Source organism: Pollachius pollachius (assembly GCF_949987615.1).
Source record: "Pollachius pollachius genome assembly, chromosome: 3".
Classification (NCBI taxonomy): Eukaryota; Metazoa; Chordata; class Actinopteri; order Gadiformes; family Gadidae; genus Pollachius; species Pollachius pollachius.
The window spans coordinates 41,108,582-41,132,366 of record NC_136936.1 but is presented as its reverse complement, the minus strand read 5'-3'; the positions used below and the strand labels follow the sequence as shown (position 1 = coordinate 41,132,366).

The 23,785-nt window shown below is 43.8% G+C and overlaps 1 protein-coding gene across 5 annotated transcripts in view; it reads left to right on the top strand.

The window, feature by feature from the left end:
- The window catches only part of erbb4b (erb-b2 receptor tyrosine kinase 4b), a 241,435-nt gene extending 217,994 nt beyond the window's left edge, over positions 1–23,441 (top strand). For 4 of the 5 annotated variants that reach the window (XM_079733037.1, XM_079733034.1, XM_079733035.1 and 1 more), the window contains 8 exons: positions 9,086–9,241; positions 10,309–10,384; positions 11,225–11,371; positions 13,113–13,210; positions 13,565–13,735; positions 16,486–16,783; positions 17,038–17,163; positions 17,263–23,441. In XM_079733037.1, the coding sequence (XP_079589163.1) occupies positions 9,086–9,241; positions 10,309–10,384; positions 11,225–11,371; positions 13,113–13,210; positions 13,565–13,735; positions 16,486–16,783; positions 17,038–17,163; positions 17,263–17,948 (1,758 nt within the window). In that variant the 3' untranslated portion in view covers positions 17,949–23,441. Of the gene's footprint in view, positions 1–9,085; positions 9,242–10,308; positions 10,385–11,224; positions 11,372–13,112; positions 13,211–13,564; positions 13,736–14,987; positions 16,410–16,485; positions 16,784–17,037; positions 17,164–17,262 lie in introns of those variants that run through there. The other variant, XM_079733038.1, reaches the window with a different exon arrangement.
- The last annotated feature ends 344 nt before the right edge of the window (positions 23,442–23,785 follow it).

Sequence of the window (23,785 nt, the reverse complement as noted above, 5' to 3'; positions counted from 1 at the left end):
TCAGAGGGAATAAATGGATATGGACAAGCGTTCCCCCATGTGGCCACTAACCCAATCTGGGAGCAGGCAAACTGTTCCTCTCCAACATGGTGTTGGTTAAATGCAGGCAGATGCAAGAGCGCAAAATGAAATGAACGTCTCCCTCTTTTCTTTTTTGTATTTATTGTCATTATGATTATTGCGTTATCGTTTTCCCCTTCCTCTCTCTTCCTGGACCTCTTTCACCCTCTCTGTCGTTTTGATTCAATTTCCATCGTTCATCGAAGGTGCATAACCTTCCATGCCACACCCGTTGGGGTATTATATATCACACATAAATCTATGCTGCAAACGGTTTCCGTCAGAAGTAATGGTGCCATGATATCACATTACATTCAAATGAAATGGATTGGTTTATTTGCATTATGATAATAATGTGTGAATAATAGTGAATGAGTTACAGTAAATCAACACCCTTTCGTATTAACATTTTAATTGAAGGGAAATTTTGAGTTTGAGCAGGATGAACAGTGCTTATCAAAGCTACTACCTCTTATCCGCCAGGCGAGGGGACATTTGATTTGGCATGCACATCATGTGGAGGTCAAGCCTCGGACCAGCAGATCTGCACGTTCAAATAGACTCTGAATGATTCATTTAAAGATTTTATTTCATTTTAATGGCTCCTTCTTTTTTCAGCTCAGTAAGATCAATGGTCCATAAGAAAGAGCAAAGGCGACGTCTAGAACCATCCACTTAAAAAAAGTCAACCTGACATGCTTCAAACTGACCGGTAGCAATGTATTATCCGACAAACACTAGAAACTAGAAATGTTGAATCAGAATTAAATGTTTTATTTGTGTAATAGTCAACTATTATACAGATAAATATGTTTGCACAATTAAATCAAAGTTGGGGTATACCAACACTCATCACCAAAAACGAAGCCAATCTTGATGGGCCGCATTCCTAAGGCCTGCATGAATTCCTAGCAGGAGAAACCTCTGAAATATGGATGCTTGGTGGGACCGTTGGAGCAGAGGTACAGCAATTGATGGGGGTTCCACGTCTCACCCAATGACCTTGGGAGAAATGGAACAGAGAGAGGAGAGATATCAAGTCCTTTGAATGAATGCTGGTCTGCTGTTTACCATGATGTAATTATGAGTTACGATAAAGGCTTCCACACAGTGTCAGACATCAAGATTGCATTTTCCAGCTTTTAATTGACAATAATTTCTGAGAAAGTAAATGACAATCCAGGAGTCTAGCCCTTCAGTCTTTCCTTCTGTCAAGTCTTTCTGCATTGAGACTTGGTTACTCAATCATTCCTTTCAATCCCAAACAGGCGAACACAAGGGCAATGGTTATAATAGCTCAGCGCAAAGACTTTTATGAAAATTAAATATATAGACATAAAATTAATTAAATAAACAATAGCCTAAAGCAATCAAATATGAAAATGAGAACATTTACATTTACATTTAGGGCATTTAGCAGACGCTTTTATCCAAAGCGACTTACAATAAGTACAGTGAAACAATATATCGCAGTCAGTACAGTAAAGATGTTCTTGGAGCCAAGTGCAAGTACTAAAAATCGCTAGGCTAACCCATTCCCCGTGAACAGCAATGCTAGCAGCTACTGCAGATGTTACACAATTAAGTACTATGAATAAGTGCAATGTAGATTAAGTGCGTACAATAAGTGCGTACATTTAGTGCCAGGACGTACAACATACAATGGTGGCCGGAAGGGGCTGGGTAGCTATGCAGAGTCGAGGTGAACTCTGAACAGGTGAGTTTTGAGTCTTTTGCTGAAGCTGGTGAGTGACTCTGCGATCCTGTCATCGGCAGGGAGCTCGTTCCACCACTGAGGTCTCAAAACAGAGAAAAGTTGTGACTTTGTTGATCGACTTTGCTTGCTCTTAGCGGTGGCGGTACCAGACGTCCAGCTGAGGTAGTTGAGCGGAGGGATCAAGCTGGGGTGTGTGGCTTTACCAATGCTTGGAGGTAGGCAGGGATAGTTCCATCGACTGCCTTGTATGCCAGTACCATCATCTTGAATCTGATGCAAGCTACTACAGGGAGCCAGTGGAGGTCCCGGAAGAGGGGGGTCACATGGGTGAACTTCGGTGGGTTGTACACGAGGCGCGCTGCTGCATTCTGGATGCGCTGCAAAGGTTTAATCGCAGAGGCAGGGAGTCCAGCCAGGAGCGAGTTGCAGTAGTCGAGGCGGGAGATGACCAGTGATTGGACTAGAAGCTGAGCTGCTTCCCCTGTGAGGAAAGGCCGGATCCTGCGGATGTTGTAAAGTGCAAATTTGCAGGATCGTGCCACCGCAGTGATGTTTCTGGCAGTTGGAGAAGGAGATACAGTGATGATCTCAACAATGACCAGTAAGTCCATGTGTGGGCAATCATTCCCTGGCATAAGGAGGAGCTCTGTCTTGTTGTGGTTAAGACTCAGGTGATGGGCAGTTGTCTTGTGCTGACGTCTGCCAAATATTCAGATATGCGTGTTGCTATCAGGGCTTTGTCAGATGAGGGGAAAGAGAGAAATAGCTGAGCGTCGTCAGCATAACAGTGATAGAAAAAGCTGTGTGATGTAATTACAGAGCCCAGGGATCTGGTATAGAGGGAGAACAGAAGAGGCTCCAGTACTGAGCCTTGAGGGACACCAGTTTCAAGCGTGCACGGTTCGGACAAGGAGCCATTCCATGTTACCTGATAAGTGCGATTTGTCAGGTAGGATGTGAACCAGGAAAGGGCAGATTCAGCAATGCGAAGTTCAGCAAGAGTGGCAAGGAGGATCTGGTGGTTCACCGTGTCAAATGCTGCGGACAGGTCGAGGAGAATGAGAACCGATGAGAGGGACGAGGCTCTGGCAGCACGGAGGGACTCACTGCGAGGTGAGCCATCTCAATGGAGTGTGCCTTCTTGAAGCCTGACTGGTGAGGGTCAAGCAGGTTGTTAGATGAGAGTTAGGAGGACAGGTCTGTTAGCGATGGCACGTTCCACTGTTTTAGAGAGGAATGAAAGAAGAGATACCGGTCTGTAGTTCTGGATGTCAGTGGTATCAAGGGTCGGTTTTTTGAGGAGAGGCTTTATTCTGGCAGTCTTGAAAGACACTGGAACAATGCCTGAAGTGAGGGAGGAGTTAAAAAGTGCGGTGAGAAAGGGCAGGATGTCGCTTGAGGCAGCCTGGAGGAGAGAGGAAGGGATAGTGTCAAGGGGCAGGTGGTGGCATGGTTAGATGCTATTATTCTGTTTACCTCGTCGGAGATGAGAGGGATAAATTGGGTAAAGACAGAGGTGGGGATGGGAGGATGGAGGATGGAGGCAGGGATAAAAGAGGAGCTAATGTCCTTTACCTTCTGGGTAAAGTAGGTAACGAAATAGAGCAGGAGATAGAGCAGGCTGTCTGGCGACAGGAAGGTTACTGGTACGGTTCCCTGCATCTCCTAGCCAAGTGCTGAAATATCCCTAAGCAGACACCATACCCTAACTGCTCCCAGTTGGTCGCCTTGCATGGTTGACACTGCTGTTGGCATATGAATGTGTGTATGAGTGTATGAATGGCACTAATGTGAGCCACAAATTGTAAAGCGAGTTTGGTATAAGTTGCCATAGGTCAGAAAAGCGCTATATAAATGTATTCAATTTACTAGTCACCATGAAGTGGCTCAAAGGCTGGGATATTGCACATTCAATGGAAATGGCATTAAAAGTATGGTGGGAATGGTGAGAAATTCAAGTCAAAGGTTCTGACACCTTCTCATCTGGTTTCCAGCAGCAAAAGCCCTGTCTTCTAAATGTAGGCCATACAAACAGGTATGACAAACCAAGGTATTCTAGGACATTGTTTAACCTGGGGGACTCGTACCACTGGTGGCACGCCGTGGTACTGCAGGTGGTCACTGGGACTATATTTTTCAACATAGACGCATACACAATAATAGAATAACAATATATAACAATTATATAAAATATACATATTTAATGTTGTGCAGTAAATGTAGCATCATGGCTTGTTATTACTTGAAAAGTTTATGCATGCCATCATATGCTTTTCATTTCAGCGATTTCCATCGATGTTGTGTGTTGATTGGTGTTTGCTGAATAAACCCTCATAAGCAGCATTGCTTCCCTTGTATTCCAGTTTCCCACTGACCATGTTCTCCCAGCAGTAATAACTATGCATACAGGGGACGCTGGCCCTCTTTGCTCAGCCACTGCATTTGTATTTGTCTATTTCCTCCCGTTTGCATGTGAGGTGGTCCGCGAAAGGTGTTGATGACAATTTAGTGGTGCAAGTGAAGTCAAAGGGCTGGAACCTCTGCTCCAGGAAATTCAAACCAATGGTTCTGAACGCAGCCAGCGGACCAGCCCACTAGGTACCACTCATGGGCTTTAATAATCTGCTATTTTGTCCAGCGTGCGTGCTCATAACGACCAACCTGTGCATTGATTTTTAATTTGCTCCGGAATGAAAACGCTGCATAAATGTTTTATGTGTGGAAGGAATTCCTCAGGGGGGGGGGAGAGTGTGTTTGTGTTTGTGTTGGTGAGCGGGAAGGGGGTGCATAGTCAAAGCTGGTCCACTAATCAACAAGTATTGATCCTCTGCCTGGGCTCCAGAAGTAATCAATTTATATATACTCTCCATTGTGAATTCCACAGTAGGTACTCTGGGCTTTTCTGTATTGCTTTTGCTATTAGGTTAAACCCACTGGAGGGACACCCCTGAGCACAGAGAGGGGTCCACCCGTCACAGGCCTGGCTATTGACTGTTTGTGTGTGTGTGTGTGTGTGTGTGTGTGTGTGTGTGTGTGTGTGTGTGTGTGTGTGTGTGTGTGTGTGTGTGTGTGTGTGTGTGTGGGGGGGGGGGGGGGGGGGGGGTTGGGTGTTTGTGTAAGTGTGTGTGTATGTGAATAATGTGGGCTTGCGCTGATACATTGGTGTGCTTTTCAGAGAGAAAGTGAGAAAGTTTGTGTGTGTGTGTGTGTGTGCTGTGTGTGTATGTGTGCGTTTGTGTGTGTATAATGGTGGTTGCGCTTATGCATTTTTGTGCTTCTGAGAGAGAGAAAAGTGAAAGATTATGTGTGTGTGTTTTGTGTGTGCATGCGTGCATGTGCAGTCTCTGTGAGTGTGTGTTGTGTGTGTGCATCTGTCTGAGAGATTAAATGTTCATTTCCCTCAATCTCCCTTAGTCGTGGGGAATAAAGAATAGGTTTGGAAACTGTCAGGGAGATAAAGAATTGTCTTCGGGAACCTGACCTACTCAGTCACTCACTCACAAAGCCAACCATCAACCAATCCCCTGAACCACCCAACCATCAGAGACACACACACACACACATCCCGGGCCGCTTTCAGGCACGCACATCTACTCTGTCTGTCCTGCAAAACAATAATAACAATAATTTGGGGAGAAGCCTTTCTAAGCAGGTTTTTTCATTGGACAGCTAAAATCTTCCACCTCGTCGAATCCATCGAGTGACCTATTTTCACATGGAAAATGTCCCTTACCATATCTTAAATCTCTTGTTATCAGAAAGGTTAAGGAATGAAAAAAATTATCAAATGGGAAAAAGAAAAAAATCTATGACCATATTTGATGTATTAAATATCGTTTGATACTTTTATCTTTTTACATTTAATTGGATGAATACCAATTTTCTAATCAACGCATCAATATAATCTTGACACCCTGATGCCTCATCACAGTATGAATTAATTAGTTGATACCGGCCAGTAGTTAAGATTTAGATTTGAGATTCAAGCCCCAGTGCTCTTAAAATACATCCAATGGCGATTAGTGCAACAGCTACCAGTTAAAGTAGACCTGACATGAAGTGTCAGGAAGAGGTGACCAGTGTGACTAGAATATGCTCGTATCCAAACATGTCTCGACTGAATCTAAAAAGGCATTGCACCATCCAACAGTGCAGGACATTTACAAATGCAATGCTCTCCTGAGGGCAGGAAGGGAAGGGAATGTATTCTACTTCCTCCTACCTTTTCCTGTAGTAGTAGACGGTGTATGTAGATACACAGTAGATACTTGCAGTGCACCATCTTGGCAGGTAACATCATTTAAGTGCATTGTAGCAGAGGTTCTCCTCCACCCTCCTACTATGTTGCAGTAGTAGATGGAGCGATTGGCCAGTATTGTAGCCGAGGGCTTGGGAGGAAAAATCAGCAGAGACCTATTTGGTCACCTCTCCCAGACACCTTAGCTGAGATAATTGGCTATTCAATTTCCTGGCACATCAGTGTGTGTTGCAGCCGGCCTACAGCTGATCCTTTCTGATTGGAAGCGGACCCTCGCTGGGGCTGCAGCTCGTGTCTGGTTATCATGACACTATCCCGTGTGATGCCCGTGGATTTGGTCTTTGGGGGTGGGATGCTCGAACCGCTCCGAAAAAAGAGCTTCCTCAAAAAGTCTGTCTCCTTCCATCTGTCTTTCCACACCCCCTTCGCCCCCAGTCGCAATTCGCAATTACACTTTGTTCTGTCACTGGCCAGGCGTGCCCCATTCAACAATGAGGCCCGAGTAAAAAAAAAAGAGTTTTTTTTGTTTGGGCTCTTACATTGTCACTTCCTATTCGGCAGACTTTGCACCAGCCCAGTCCTCTTCGCTTTATTCTTTATCGTAGTGCCGAGTAATTAACACGCACAGGTTGCCAAGCCATCCAATATCCCTGCTCTGCCTAATTGTGTCGAAAATTGAGGAGATTACTGAGTGTGATTTATGTACAAATAAGATTGTGTCAGGACCCTGGCAGAGCGCACCTTAGCACACACACACACACACATATGAACATGCATGCATGCATCCATGCACACACAGTCACACAGAAACTGGAACTATAAAAACTGTCACAAAGAAACCTTTACACATTCAGCACAGCTAAATCAGCACAGAACACTGACACACAGAGACTGACACGCAGACACAAACACACACATACACACTTTAACACGCACACACACACACGTGCACACAGACACATAGGGGCGGATTTATAATTCTATGTTCCATCCTAAGTCCCTGTCACGGTTGTTTGCCTAAATAGACACTGATCCTCACCCACACTTCATGTTAAGCCTACCAAATCAGGTGGCTCATTCCTCATAAACAATCCATGACATACCCTACGTCAAGCCGTGTAGGCCAGGTAAACAGATTGAGAAGTGAAAAAGGACACACACTCGTGTGTGAGTGAGTGTGTACGTGCGAGTGTGTGTGTGAGCGAGGATGGTCTGGTCAGTAAGCGCTTGGATATTGGACGTGGTGTTTGGAGTGTGTGCTTATTAAAGTGTACCAGCAGCGCCTGATTCCTCCCATTACATTTGGGCACCGTGTCATTGAGGGAAATGAGTACATTGTTGTTGCTTGTTCCTTCCTCCCTTTTTTTTTCTTCCTCCATGCCCCTGTTGACACCTGGTCGTTCCATGTTTATCAATTGTATGCGATTAAGATTTAACCACAATACGTGCATTACGCTCTATGGTCAGTTGTGTTAGTGTGTGTGAGTGTGTGTGTGTGTGTGTGTGTGTGTGTTTGTAGAGCAGCATATGTTATCGGGCCAATGTGCCCCAACCCTGCTATCCTGAACACTCTCCAAATAAGGCAGTGTGATTACAGCCCCAGCAATGTAATCGCGCCTTTATTCATCCCACACACAAGCACCTTCTACCCACGTGCACACCGCCCCCCCCCACACCCCCTACACACACACACATACACACACACACACACACACACACACACACACACACACACACAAGCACCAACTACCCAAGTACACACACACACACACACACACACACACACACACACACACAAGCACCTTCTACCCACGTGCACATCCCCCCTCCCGCACCCCCTACACACACACACACACACACACACACACACACACAAGCACCAACTACCCAAGTACACACACACACACACACAAGCACCAACTACCCAAGTACACACACACACACACACACACACACACACACACACACACACACACACAAAAGCACCTTCTACCCACGTGCACATCCCCCCTCCCGCACCCCCTACACACACACACACACACACACACACACACACACACACACACACACACAAGCACCTTCTACCCACGTGCACATCCCCCTTCCCGCACCCCCTACACACACACACATACACACACACACACACACACACACACACACACCCACACACACACAAGCACCTACTACCCAAGTGCACACACACCGCCCCCCCCTACACTCTAACAAAGACCAAAGCACCCACTACCCACATGCACACAGCCCCTGCTACCCATACAAACACAAACACACAAGCCCCCACTAGCCACATGCACAAACACCTCGGCCGCTGCCCCTACACACACTCACAGACACGCACACACACAAAGGCATCCGCATCCCACGTCCACACACATCGCCTCCCCATTCTTCTCTTGTTCCAGCACTGTCCGCCTCAATCGAGTTTGCAATGGTTTCAAATGAGGCCTTTTTCTCCTTTTCATGTCCTTTCGCCACTTCGCCGTAAGTAGCTGCGGGGACTGCAAGACAAAAGCGTTAAGCGCTTGTGCTGGGTTTTTTTTTGTTTTTTCTGGCTTGCCTTTGAGGATAATGTGATCTTGGAGCGGAGCGCGCAGGAGATTGCGGACTCGGCCTTCCTGTGCATGTGTAAACAGCATTCCTTAATCAATAGAGATGGAGCCGCGGACGATATGTGGCTCTGAGATGTGCTCTAATTATTCAACTGCTTTTTTCCAAAGCATGTTTGTTGTGAAATATTTGTGGATTTGTCCTCAAATGAGATAATATTGAAATAGACTGTGTGTGTGTGTGTGTGTGTGTGTGTGTGTGTTTGCACAGGTTAGATGTCTGTGGATCAGACATTTTCTCGTAATCAATAGCAGAGGATAAGGACTCTGACACTTCTTATATGGCAGAGCTTTCCTTTCTACAAAGAGAGTGACAGAGTAGGAGATAGAGAGAGAACATCTCATACTGATAATAGTATTAACGACCGTGTGTGTGCGTGCGTGTGTGCGTGCGTGTGTGTGTGTGTGTGTGTGCGCGCCTAACAGGGGATGATGTACCTGGAGGAGCGCCGACTGGTGCACCGGGACCTGGCAGCGCGGAACGTCCTGGTGAAATCCCCCAACCACATAAAGATCACCGACTTCGGCCTGGCTCGTCTGTTGGACGTCAACGAGAAGGAGTACAACGCCGACGGAGGCAAGGTACGAAACACCCCCCTGTTGAGCGTCACATTGCCTCGGTGTCACTGTATGACGTTGCAGTGTCACTCATGGAGGAGTTGATGTTACCAACCACCGCCGGTTTTGACATACGACATGGATTTGTGAAATATTAATTTCTATCACACTCAATTATTATTGACACACACACACTTCACAGGAAGTTCATAACCTTCTGCTTACAATATTCTGCCATTAGTAATTCTATAGTTGTCATTATTTTATTATTTCTGGAGGAAAAATAAGCAAAAATGTAGGTAGAACTAAAACCTATTCATGTTATGCATGAATTAATTATGTTTTAACCTGCGTTGTATTGCAGTGCAGTATTTATTATTTTCAGACAGAACTATTGTTATATCCTTCTCACCAGGAGGCTTTTTCTGAGACGAACCGCTTGGTCTCTCAGTGTTAATGAGTGAGACAATATTTTGTTCTGCTGAACCCTTGTATTTACTTCAGAGATTCGGATAGCAACACAACATCCTGAACTCACGTCAACAAGTGGCTGGTTCATGGCACAAGACTCACACCTTCTTACCATCATCATCGTCTAAGCCCTTCCTTACTCTTTTTAGACCCGGCCTTGTTCTCCTTTTAGCCCTGTAGGTGTGTATCTGATCAGATCGCTGCCATGGCAACATGTTCCCAAACACAACATTGGCAGTAACACCAGGTGGCTCCCTTGTTCATAATCGAAGATGCGGGTCGTGAAAGATGTGATTAAAGATATGAATTAAGGTCTGGTAAAAAGTATGATGATGGAGCTTGAAAAAGCTGTGCACGTTTGGTTTTGGCTATCATGCTGCAGTACCGGCTCCGGCAACTTTTCCAAATCAACAAATGGCGTGCTATTTCCTTTTCTGTATATGATTGATGTAAAGTCTTCCTGGTCAGTTGTAAAGGTAAAGTGAGATCACACTGTAGACCCAGCAATGTGTCCACACACGTGCAGCTCCGTACCCTCTGTTAGGGGGGCTTTTGGGGAAACACTGCCTGCCGTGAAATGTGAAAAAGCTGTGGTTGACTGTGGTTCCTCACCCCGGCAGATGCCCATCAAATGGATGGCCCTGGAGTGTATTCACTACAGGAAATTCACACACCAGAGCGACGTGTGGAGCTACGGTAAGAAAGACGACGGTCGCCGTTTTAAGGCGTATCAGATCATTTATAAAAAGAATTAAGGTTTTGTATAATACTTTGATTTGGGTATTCAACCTTTTTTCAAAGAATTAACTAAAAGTGACATGTGGAATTAATCCCAGCTGCAAAACATCCTACAAGCAACATCTTCCTCAACATTTACAAAATAAAACAATACACAAAAACAGCAATTCATTGTGAAACAAAAGTGCTGTCCAGATTACAAGAGGGATAAATGAGATTGTTAACATGGATAACATAGAATAAAGCTGTAAAATAAAAGCTTTGTTTGATCCTTTTTCAAGTGCTATTCATTGGTGTTATTTGGCACTTTTAAGAGACTTTGACAGCCACTTTTTCCACTCATAACGCAATTCTTTCCCATTCTTCAGGCTTCCTTGACATTTTGGGTACTTTACAGTAATTAGGAAAATGATTTTCAAAGCTACTATGTAAGAGAGGTCATATCAAAGGGAATAGCATTTGTTTGATTAACATTATCAATGTTCTTTTTTGGTAGACCCACTTCCCCAGTGGTCCTCCTTGGCTAGGGGCTACAAGATTCTCTTCTGATAATGTGCATTTACTCTGCCCGCTACTTAGCAGCTCCTTGATGTGAGCATGATGAAGAGAAAGGAGATGGAGAAGTTCAGTGGTTTCGAGTGGTGACAAAAAGGACGCTCTCAGTGTCCTTTTGTTCCTTTACGTTTTTTTCCCCCCCCGTTCTTTATTCACTCTCCTCCTCCTCTTATCTCCCCTATTTCTCCTTACCTCCTTTCACGTACCCTTCCTCTCTCCCTCTCTCTCTCTCTCTACCTAAAGGGGTGACCATCTGGGAGCTGATGACCTTCGGGGGGAAGCCGTACGACGGGGTCTCCACCCGGGACATCCCAGATCTGCTGGAGAAGGGAGAACGGCTGCCTCAGCCGCCCATCTGCACTATCGATGTCTACATGGTCATGGTCAAATGTAGGTGCAGTCCAAAAACTCTCACACAGGGACTCGACCCGAACCCTAGTATAACAGAACCCGGGACACGTGTACGAACACGTGCTCCCACGTCACTCTGTCGCATGCAGCTTTCTGATTCATAGCTAGACGTCACTTACTCAGCCATGCGGGGCTTTGGTGTGTGTCAGGGACAGAGTTTGTGTGTGTGCTCTGAGCTTGTGTGTGCATGTCTGTACACCTGCATGGGTCTATTGGTGTGTGGGTTGTAATGACCCATTTCACAGGCATAAGCTGTGAATAATTGTTTCACTGCAGAGTCAAATACTTGTTCAATTATGGGAAGCACACCCCATCAGCTGATTGTCTGTCCTAATGGCAGCTCTGTTGTTTTACATCTGCGTTGTGATTTGAGTTTAAGTTGCAAAATAAAAACTGTTAATGTAAAACCGGTTTCTGATTGTGGCGTTTAGCCAGCACTCTATATTGAGATGTTTCGACAATCTGTCGTGCAATAGCTGGCAGTACTTGCTCCAACACAGGTTTTGTGCTTTTATGCTTTTAACAAGTCTCACCTGGCAGTCAGTTTGGATAAAAGATTTTCAATTTTAATGTACAATATAGAGCTGAGTATGAGCTCAGCCGAATGGTTCTGTTCGTGATAGGTAAACAAATCTAGCAAGCCCATCGAGAAGCCGTGAATAGCATGGGCTCTCTCTGACTCTGCAATGCAACAGTACCACACATACTAGCCTACTCTGCGCCATTTAATTTACCTGGAAATCCAATCATTGCAATGGTAATTAACAAAACATTCCCCAGCGGATATATGTACACTTATATCTGTAATCATATCCCCAAAATGAAAACACTAAATAAGTTGACAGGCTAAATTATGATAAAGCAGTTGATGTAAATTTGCTTTATTAGTACACTGGATGTTGTAGTTTATCTGTAATGGCTATAGCGAATAAACACATTCCTTCCTCATGAATAATGCTTCTGAAATATATGCTGTTTAGAAAAAAGTGATCAAATAAAGACCAGTGAGAAAATAAACGCTTAGCACACAGGGTTAAGTGCGGCCGGAGGGAATAATGAAGACAAAATAGGGCGCCAGCGAATGCGATTAATGACTCATTTCCATGGCTGAACGCACACACAAAATCAAACACACACATACACACACAAACACATACATACACACACACAAACACAGATACAAACACAAACACACACTCAAACACAGAGACACAAACACACCCGTGACATGACCACAGCCTTGACTGGCGCTTGCTGGCCTGCCTGCACCGTGACTCCCATCTCCTCCACTCCCCCCGCTGGCTCCTTCTTCATAACCCTGGCTCCGAACCAAAGGATGCAGGGCCGGCGGTGGTTAAAACATGCCAGCCCTCAGTACAATACTGCAGGCACACTTTAGTGGAAGAGAGCGAGGTGACGGCAGGTCAACGTCACAAACACACATACATATATTATCTCCATTACTTCTCTGTTCTTCTTCTGAGCCCCTCGCTCCAAACATGGCCTGCCCTTGACGGTGGGCGAACATGGGGCTGTGAAGATGCACTGACATAATTAGAATAAATATCTTAAATAGATGCTCTTGTGTTCGGAAATGTTAACAAATGTATTCCTCTTCCCTGAACTCTTCAAGAATGGCCCTAGATCGATTTACTTCTGTGCACTCGTAAAAATATTATTCATCTAAAGATCAGCGTGTTTCTAAACCTTTGTTGCACAGGCTGGATGATCGATGCAGACAGTCGGCCAAAGTTTAAAGAGCTGGCAGCGGAGTTCTGTCGAATGGCACGCGACCCACAGAGATACTTGGTCATTCAAGTAAGTTGAAGCAAACTCAAGTCTCCTTGAACAACTTTCTCTTTTTGCTCAGTAGATATTTTTGCTCAGGCACCACTGCACATCTTCCATCTTTATTAATTATTACTTAATATTCCTGGAATGTCTTTATATCTGCTTTTAATAATTTAAGACCACATCTGAAGTGTAAGTCCCACTTTTAAATATAATTTATTTAAGAAGATACATCTGGATTTGTTTTATAACACAGGTATCACAAGGAGTCTCAAGCCAGCCCCTTGCCTAGAATCATAGGACCAGAATTGCATATAGCATCGCAAGCACAATAACAACGACCGTTTCTGCATTTGTTTAAACAAGTGATGTTGTTGCCAGGGCGACGACCGCATGAAGCTGCCAAGCCCCAATGACAGCAAGTTCTTCCAGAGCCTCCTGGAAGAGGACGAACTTGAGGACCTTATGGATGCCGATGAGTACCTGGTGCCCCACAACTTCAACGTGTCCTCGTTGGCCTACGCGCCTCGTACACGCATGGACTCCAACAGGGTAGGGATTTGTTTATTGAACATTCTGCTCATTCATTTATTTATTGTGACATCACATTTATTTATGGAAGGCCATAACAATAACAATAACAACACAACTATTGCCGATCTGTAATCTTAAGTATCCTGTACAACAGGTATATGTCTAGTATAACTTTACCAATATCTATACATATTCCTACATATACATTTAGGATTTTCTCACTTAAAAAAAATGGTTCTTGGTACATTGCCTCTTGGTAAATAGTACTTCTTACTACTTTCTAATCAGTACTATCACTGTTCTTTGAAAGCACTAAGCAATACAAAGCAAAACGTCTATACATAGTATAATGTAAAAGAATGGCCTGAATAATTATTTACTTTTGATTTGCTTGACCATGCGCTGCAAAAGGTGGCATTCAACAAAGCATATTGGGATTTGCAACAATATTGATGGTTCTCAATGGATTTTCAATTTGACACACACAACTCATGGGCCTTGGGACTGTTTTGCTCCTTCTTTTCTCAAATAAATGGCAAACACACCAGTCTTCAGTGACCCAAAAGCATATTTTCAAAGATATTTCAGCCTTCATTTAGGGAGTTTTTAGTGCAGTTCCTTTGGATATTCCCCAGGAGGGTGCCTATTCCATAAACCATAGCAATGTCTGTTGGCCCCTTATTTTATTTATTGTGCCAAGCAAGCCTCTTTAGTCCATTGCAATTCAGGCTTTCCTTCCTACCTAAATGACCAAATCTGTTTTACCAAAGTTGGTCTTTGATTGCAACAACATGCAGTAATGCGTCCAAGCTGCAAAGTGACTGTGCAGCTCCATTTAGTAATAATAGGTGTAAAATTATTAGAGGCCATACCAAGATGTGGCTCTGCTTTGGAGATATACCGCTATTTGTTAGGCAGTGGGTTGCCTTAAGATCGCCTGCTTTTTCAAGCTGCTTTTTCATCACACTGTTCTTCATTGCACTGATCCTTCTCTGCATGTTCGCCCGCTACATTTCCACACAGAGCTAATTGCATGTTTAAACATGGGGTTGTGTGTGTGTGTGTGTGTGTGTGTGTGTGTGTGTGTGTGTGTTGGGGGGGGGGGGTTATCCATTTATTTGACTTCTTGGACAATTTAGATTGTTGTAGCAAACACCCCCCCCACACACACACACACACACACGTGTTTTGACGATGTTCTGTTGCACAATCACACAGCACCCATGCAGTCTTTCTGTATTCAAACTTTCCCTTGTGGTTGTGTCTGAAGATCCAGCTCAGTGGGAGGACAGCATCCTCTTCTGAATGCCAATGAGAGACACCACAACTTCCCACCAATTGAATTTTGATATTTCTAAGAACAAATAAGCCACCTACCAAGTATTAAGAAGTGATTCCTGGGCTAACTGCCTTCACTCTTAGACTCTTTTTTGGGACTATATACCTAGATGGAGGATTACCCTTTTGGGCGTATTACATCCCAATGTGAACATCATGCCAAGTGTTCAAATGAACTCAATTATTGTATGCCTACATTCTCGATACTTTGATTAAAGCTAGCCTTAATAGTTGTTTAATGTCTGTGTTTGTTTCTGAGGTTTGGTGCAGAAATTGACACAGGCACAGGAATCTTCTATTTGTATTTACTCTGAGCAGCATACCATCAATACACACAGAGAAGATAAAGGGATAGTCAGATAGACTCACTAAAGCTTTTTGAAAGACCCTTCCAGAAAACTAAATTAAACTTCACAATGTGAGTGTTTCAGGCAATGCTGGCAAATCCTCCAATCCATACTTTTAAGTAACAACATGTCCATACCTGGAAACCCCAAAGGGGTTATTGGTATTGGGGGTTGGAAAGTTTTGTAATGTACACACAGAATACGCATACAAAACACATTGCTGACCACCAATGTATGTATGTGAGATTACATACTAGATCAGTATTTTTCAACCTGTGGTTGGGGTACTGCAGGTGGTACGTGGGAATTTATTCTTTAAGTAGACAATTTACACTAATATAAAAAATAATTTATCTCATTGAAATTTCCTACATTATAAATATTGTTCATTAAATAAAGTATTATGTTTTATTTCAAAAAATATGTTGTTTGTGCATTCCATTGTATGTCACTTTGTTCATTCCATCATGTGCTTTCCATTGTAATATATTCCATTCATGTTTTGTGTCCATTTGTTTGTGCTAAATAAACACACCGGTAGAATAAGCAGTGTTGATGACTTTTCTTTTCACTGTTTCCCACTGGCTATGGCCTTCTTTCAGTAATAATATTGTCTAAAGGGGGTGCTGGCACTTTTTGCTCAGTCAACGCATGTGTATTTATCTAGTTTATTTCTAAGGGCTTGATGACAAGTTAATGGTAGACCTAAAGTTGGGAACCGCTGTACCAGATTCAGAAAGACGTGTGGAACCAGTGATGAAGAGTAAAGAATACAAACAGCATTCACTGTGAATAAAAAAAATAGAGTATACAGACACAGAATGAAGACCGAGGTACCAGTGCAAATCAGCTATTTAACATTTCCTTTTTTTAAATCATCAAATATTCATATTTTAATATTTTCGTATTAAAACAAAACCAAGTCAATGTACCGATTAAATATTTCCTAAATCTAAGTTCAATGTTATACTCCTTAGATAATCTTTGACTTCTAAATATCCATGCCATTAACCCTGGGATAACGCAGTACCAAATCCCGCTGTTAAACTAAACAGTTCTTGTCTCTCCTTTGTTCACCCTAAGAACCAGTTCAGCTACCAGGACGCCAGCTTTAGCATGGAAGAGATGCTGGCCACCTTGCCCAGGGTGGTGTCAGTATCTGCCGTGTCGGGTGGCTGCCTGACAGCCCTGGACCCATCAGCCCCATCTCAAGGGACGCAGGGTGGTGGTGGTGGTGGTGGTGGTGGTGTTAGTGGTGGTGGTGGGGGCGCTGGTAGCAGTGGAGCCCAGGAGGACCCGCGATGTAATGGCACCCTGAGGAAACAGCCATCTCCGAGGCTTAGCACCAACGTGGCCGGAACAACCCTGGCTCCCGGACAAGGTAGAGCAAAAAGGACAAATAGTCGACACACTAGAATAGGACAATTGTACCAGAGTACAGGGACAGCATAACCTGCAGATGAATCATTTGGAAATATATTCTGGTTTTCAAAAAAAGAAATCTCATGGGGAACCCTAGCTGTTCGACCATTATTACTTATATCGAGTACTTAGACTCCGAAGTCCCCAGACATCTTTTGTGTTAAATTATTTATAGCATTCTTTCTCATCTCTTAACCCAACATCTAAATTCAGGGGGAGGAGAGGATAGCATCGGGCAGCGCTACAGTGCAGACCCGACCGGCATTTTGGGGGGACGTGCGGCAAAAATAAACCAGGACGGCACCATGACTATCAGGAAGGACAAACTTAACTCATCAGGTAAACAGCAAAATATACCCTTTTTAAACTGTTAACGACATACCCTTTTTCAACATTCCAAATGTCCAAGTCGTCTCATACAAGTGATCTACTCCTCAGACTATCTCAACCCCGTAGAGGAGAACCCCTTCGTCACACGTCGCCGCAACGGGGAGGCCCACTCGGTCGGAGCGGGTTACCACACCGTCCATATGGCTGGGGCTGCAGCTGCCGCCGCTGCACCTCCCAAAAGTCAGGCCTCCGTGGCGGATGACGAGTACGTCAACGAACCGCTGTACCTCAACACCTTCCACAACCCGGGGGAGAAGAACGGCCCCGCCGGGGTGCTCTCCATCTCCGCCCAAGGCCCCATGACTGCCGCTGCGTCCTCCTCCCTTCAGATGGTCCTCCCGTCCACGTCGGGACACGCGCTTTCCCCTGCTGAGTATGTGGTGGCCCCCCCCGGACACCCGGCCCATATGGCGTACCCCTCGCGCACTCTGCATCCCGGGCACTCTGGACACGCCCTGCACCCGGGCATTACCGGCGGGACCATCGCGGTGGACAAGAAGGGCAAGAAAGCCACGTTTGACAATCCTGAATACTGGCAGCACAGCCTACCCCAGAAGGCCTCCATGCACAATCCGGAATACCTGCAAGACTGCAGCACGCGCTTCTTCTACAGGCAAAACGGACGCATTCGGCCCGCCGTTGCTGAAAACCAGGAGTACCTGTCAGAGTTTGCCCTTAAACCGGGAAACGTGCTGCCACCCCCTCCATACAGACAGAGGAACACTGTGGTGTAAGTCAGTGTGTACAAAGTGACAAAGAGGATAAGGGGTGGAATGAACTCTGAAAAGTTCCCATGGTCCAATGCGGTGATGATCACTTTGTTTCCCAGTATAAGCAGACCTTCTTGGCCACCGTGTTACTACGTTCCGCCATTCCAGTTCCAGAGACACCACTGTCACTCTTTTCATCACTTTCTCCCCTTTTGCGCTCCTGCCTCCTCTGAACTGGATCAAAAACTAAAGCCATTGGAAGCCTATTTTATTGTAAGTGAGATCATGTCAGTCAGATATATATCTTCTGCAAAGGCGGTTGGTATCTTGGGGCGTGTCCTTTTCCGGGAGAAAAAGATAAATAAACATCCAGGCACCATCTTCACCAGCGATTCGCAATGCACAGCACAATGACCAGGCGTGTGGATAAAAAAGACGAAGACACAAACTGAGCAGGCGTAGGGCTGGGGCATCTGGCAGTGTCACATGGCAGGGTGAGTTATCAGTTCTGGAAACCGCATTGCTTCAGACACTTTTCCTTTACACTTTCCTTTTCAATCGGTCAGGTTTAGCTGTTGAGCCACATAAACAATCCATTACTGGTTGGTGGTCCATTTTTTCTGACGGGGGGCAATCAGCACACAAAGCTGTTGTTGTTTACAGCTCATCAAACACATAGCTTGACACGTGCACGTGAGCTGTGTCGTGACTTTGTGCCAAACGGCCGCCCAGCTGTGTTATCATTTTACGGACCTGCGTCCTGCACCACATGCGTCTGTGATGTTTACATGCTCCAGGCCTCTCGCTGCACCGGCAGTGAGAATTCATGCATTCATCACACACACCTCATTCATTTAATTTTTTTACTTGGTCGGCCCCCCCCAAAGTAAGCCAATTTCCGCGTGCGCCACCTTGAATCACAATTATAAAATCACCACCACACTAATTAAATCTAGATAGATTTAAACTTACACACACACCCACACTAGCGCACACATATAATAAACCCCCAGCCGCCGTGGAATTAGGCAGGGGGTGGGAAAGGGGCTGTTGGCTAACCTTGTGCTGAGAAGCAGCCTTGATAACGGCCACGCAGTCAGGCAGCACAGAAGAGGGGCCCAGACAATGTCAGCTGGAAAGTAAATGTCACAGCGGTTTTATGAAGCGCTATGATACCCCTTCCCCCCACTACCTGGTGAAATGCATCACACAGATTATTGGTTTGGCTACTGTGGGATTTCATAAGGTTGGTCGCCCAGAAGAGGACACTGCGTATAAGCCCACACACACAAACCCCCATGTTATCCCCTCCCACACACGGATATTGCCCATGTTTGTGGAGCAGGGCAAATGGCTAGTTCGACGTCACCCTAGAAAAATCCATAATACAATTGCTTTTTATGTCAACACGTGTTGATAAATTGATGAAGCAAATGGAAATGGAAACTTTCTGAATGTCACTTATCAGGGAGGGTAATGGAGGGCTGCTTTGCCGTGGGGAATGGGCAAACTGTTTGCAGGGGGTTCAATGACAACACTGGCCGAAGATGCACAGCGGATTACGGAGATCAGAGAAATTTGTTGCTCAGAACCAAATCATGTGATGCGATAACGATCATCAATCCATGTTTTGGTTTATTTGGTTTTGTCCATTGGGGGAAATGTGTTATCTCGGTAAACTGCTGGACTATGGTAGAAGCCCTAGATTGGATGCTATGAAATATGAGGGAATCTGACAAAACGAGGCACGCTCAAACATTGCCGTGCTAAATTTAAGCCACTTACAAGCCAACACGAACCGTGACATGCCTTGTGCTACGGTCTCCCTCTTAATATTTCTAACAGGATATATTATAAAACCACAATGAGAACATGTCGCACACTTGTGAATGTCTAATGTAGACGAATGCACAATGAACCAATTTAGCCACTAATGAAATGTTTGAAAGTCTTGTCTAAAAGCCTTTTGCCTCCCCTCCACTCATCTTTCCTTTCCTCACCACTGTTTTCGTTTATAGAGAACCCACGATTTGCTGGCTCTATACCGAAACAATACTGCCAGATGTCACAATGGGTTTTTCTTCACATCTAGTGCTCTAGCATCTGACTAAGCTGTTAACTCCTATCAAATGGGCCATTCAGTCATTTTGTTTCATCGCACTGCCACCATAGTTGACGCTTAACAATGGAGATTTGTTTTTAGTTTTTTCACATTAATTTATTTGCAGGACATTATTCCCTTGTATTGGACCAGGAAAACAGCAACTCCAAGCTCAGCATTATACACATATAGGAACAGTTGATGCTGTATGTTTCAAACATGGAATATATCTAAGTCCTATTGCTGGCGTTATTTGTGACTGCTGTTGCAGAACTCTGTTTGTCTTCATTGAAAACGCCAGGCTGGGAAAGGTTTGGATAGGCAGTGCTAATGATTTAGTATTGAGGCCAAACGCAGATGTTTCCCTTGTGCAGTGTTTATCTCTCCCTCTCAGGCTTTATGGGAAATAATTACCAGCCAATCGGGCTCCAGCTGAGGTATTGGGCTATTTGTGAGTGATGCTAAAGTGCAAGGGAATCTTCAATCTTTTAAAATAAACAAATGTTTGATTTAGAATGCAATTATGTAGCAAAATCAACACTACTAGGACGTAAACTATAATGGTGAAGATCTTGATATTTGAGAAATATTAGGAAATTCTTTTGTAACACAAAAAAGCATTGTAAATTTGAAGTTACTGAGGCCCTAGGTCAGCAAGACATTAGTGCGTCCAAGCGGAAAACAGACCTTCAATCAGGGGATATTTCACAAATCTATTTCTGAGGCCAACACTGTGTATGGTGTTTCTGCCTTTTTTTCTCTCGTGGAAATGGCAGTTTATACGCTAATTTGTGATGGCATGGGCTATTGTGGCTGTGCTAGAGCTGCAATCCCCCTTACACGTAAGGGTCTCATCTATCGTTGACAAACGAATCCCTCTTTGCAGTTTTAAAAGTCCACCATGCAAGGTCCTTTTTTTAGCAGAACACTACAAGACGTAACTGTACCAGTAAGCTGGGCGGCCGCGTGTTGAAGTGTGATGAAAGTGGTGGCAAATCACAGAGAGCCATGTTCCATAATGGATCTCTATGGGGGAAAATGAAGCCAATCTCATGGAAGAGGAAAACCACTGGTGCTCTTAAGGCCAGGCAACACCACTAGGGACTTTTTTAGATATTTCAGGATGCTAATTTCCTCAAAAAATAGCACTACTACGGGCTGCTATCCTGTCACTTGACATTGTGCCAAGCCCTGAGCCCAGAGCCACAGAACGACAGGTAATAGAACACTATCATACAGCATGGTCATGCCTATAGTTTTAGCGTTCCAGTGGTGTTACCAAGCCAATGTGTCAACGTTAGGAGAGCTACCGCTAATAACGGCAAGGCAACACTGTACCAAGTGGCAGAGGCCGCGATTGATCCCCCACCCCCCCTTCCTTTCTCCTCATGTTATACTCTGGAGGTAAACGGACAAATGTATGTAGCAAACACTGTTCTGGAGGCGGAGCAGTAGGACGATACAAGCAGCTATACCGGTGTGAACAGGAACAAAGACCAAAAAAGCCAATCTGGAGGGGAACACTGACAGTAATCAAAGGTAAATGTGAGCCACAATTTCATGTAAATACATCTCTCTTTTTTTACCTTCAACTGCTGTTTATTATACACTTTCCATGAGATGCTTTCGGGAAGTTGCTGAGGTACATTAAGGAGCACAATAATTCCTTCTTTGAAATGAATTGTCCATTCAATAATTAATTAGCATTTAGCATTGTAATGATGGTCATATTTATTTTGTGTGTTTACTTATGTCTTTGGTGAACTGTATTTTAAACAGGTGTTAACTTTGAGTATTTTGAGTGTGAAAGACATTTTTATAAACGTTATGTGCTTTGGGGTTGTATCATGGAAATGGATTTTTCCTTGGTAGGAAATGTGAATACTCAATACTACTTTAAAGTCTAACGCTAAAAGTAAGCAAAGTAATTATATTTCTGTTCTGAGGTCATTCATTTATGACATGTTTTCACATTTATCAATTATACAGTTGCTTTATTGCACTGATACCTGCACTGCATTTAACGTCACTGTTAAATACATGTATTTAACCTGAACAGTCTTGTACACTGAATGAACAACTAGGACCAACTGTGGAGTGCTACTTTTTTGGGTAACCCTATAACCACATGATTTTTGTGGGTAGGTGATTCAATTTTGGTAAGTAACGAGCAAGCTGCCACACAGTTGATGACGTTGTTGGATTTGCATAGATCACGCAGCAGTCACAAAATGCTGAAACAATATTAAAATGCATTTTTAACTTTATTTTATTTTTTACCAAATGCCGCATTCATACATTGAAATCCCACTGTGTTTGTTTTTCATCAACCTTAAAAAAAATAGGTATTTTTATAGTGAAAGAGGTGGTCATTTGTAAATAGAGAAAATGTGATTCTTTGCGTTTTTCCCCACTTATTTTTTATTCTACTTGCATAAAATGATTTCTTTTTATTGGTTGAAAGTTATCACCTTTTCTCCAGTTCCTGGGGAGATTATAGGCCTATATATAAATATATATATATATATATATCATGTAAATGTAATTTGAAGAGTGAGTTTTCATTTAAAAATGCTTGCACATTTTGTAACCCCTAGCTCTTTCTCACATGTTGTTCCTCGTGGTTGTTTTCAGCCCAACTTGCTGGACTTTGTGTTTGACCAGATGCTCTTTCGCGTGATTTGAAAGTGCTTTAAATTAATTTGAGTTCAACCCTTTATAGATCATAGATTATCCTTTGGCTCTTTCCTAAGTATTTCACAATACTGTGTGCATTTATTTTGTACAGAATACTCCACAGAGTGATGTGAGATGCTGTTGCAATACTAAATGAATATGTTTTGATGCTCACTCTGTCGTTTCACGCCATCGGTTCTAAGCTATGTGTGATTCATTTTGGACATGAAGGTTTTTGTTTCCATCACCTACAATATTTACCCCAGTTCGCAAACATTAATTTGGGGCACAAGATGTGTTCATACCAGTGGCCATCGGGAACAACCACCATCACTGATGCTAGTACTAAGCAACACGGACAAAGCAGTATTATCTCACCTACGGATAAAGAGTTCTAGGGTTCAAAGCCAAAGACTTTGAACTCTTGTTTTGGATGTGTCTCGGACAAATCATCTGCTTGCAGAAAGGGATTTGATGCACAGTATGTCGGCCTGATTACGACTTACATGTATATTGGTTTTGGTATAAAGATGGGTAACTCTTCTTCATATGTTGACATCGTACTCTCCAACCTTGAGCAACGATGTGCCACCGTGTTACGCATTGGCAGCTTCGTGTGCGTCTCTCGGCTGTACAGAACCCAGCGGGGCAACCGTGATCCCACCCCATCCCACTGTTTTATTACATGAATCCGTCAAAACTATATTTTTAATTTAATATAAATAAAGATCAATACAATATTTAAGGACAAGTATCTGGCAGATTTTTTATGTGTGGGTGTTTTGTGGGGGGGGGGGGAGGGTTTGCATGGCTTTGAGCTTGCTTGGTTCAACTTGCTTTCTGTGTGTGTGTGTGTGTGTGTGTGTGTGTGTGTGTGTGTGTGTGTGTGTGTGTGTGTGTGTGTGTGTGTGTGTGTGTGTGTGTGTGTGTGTGTGTGTGATTTAATTACCTTTGAGCTGTCCACCATGTAAATGTGAGAGATTACAATGTTATTCTTTGATAAAATATGAATTCTTTCTTGGGCAAAGTTGCATTAGAAATTTGTTTTGTAATAGTAAATCCTTCTTTTTGATGTTTTATTTAC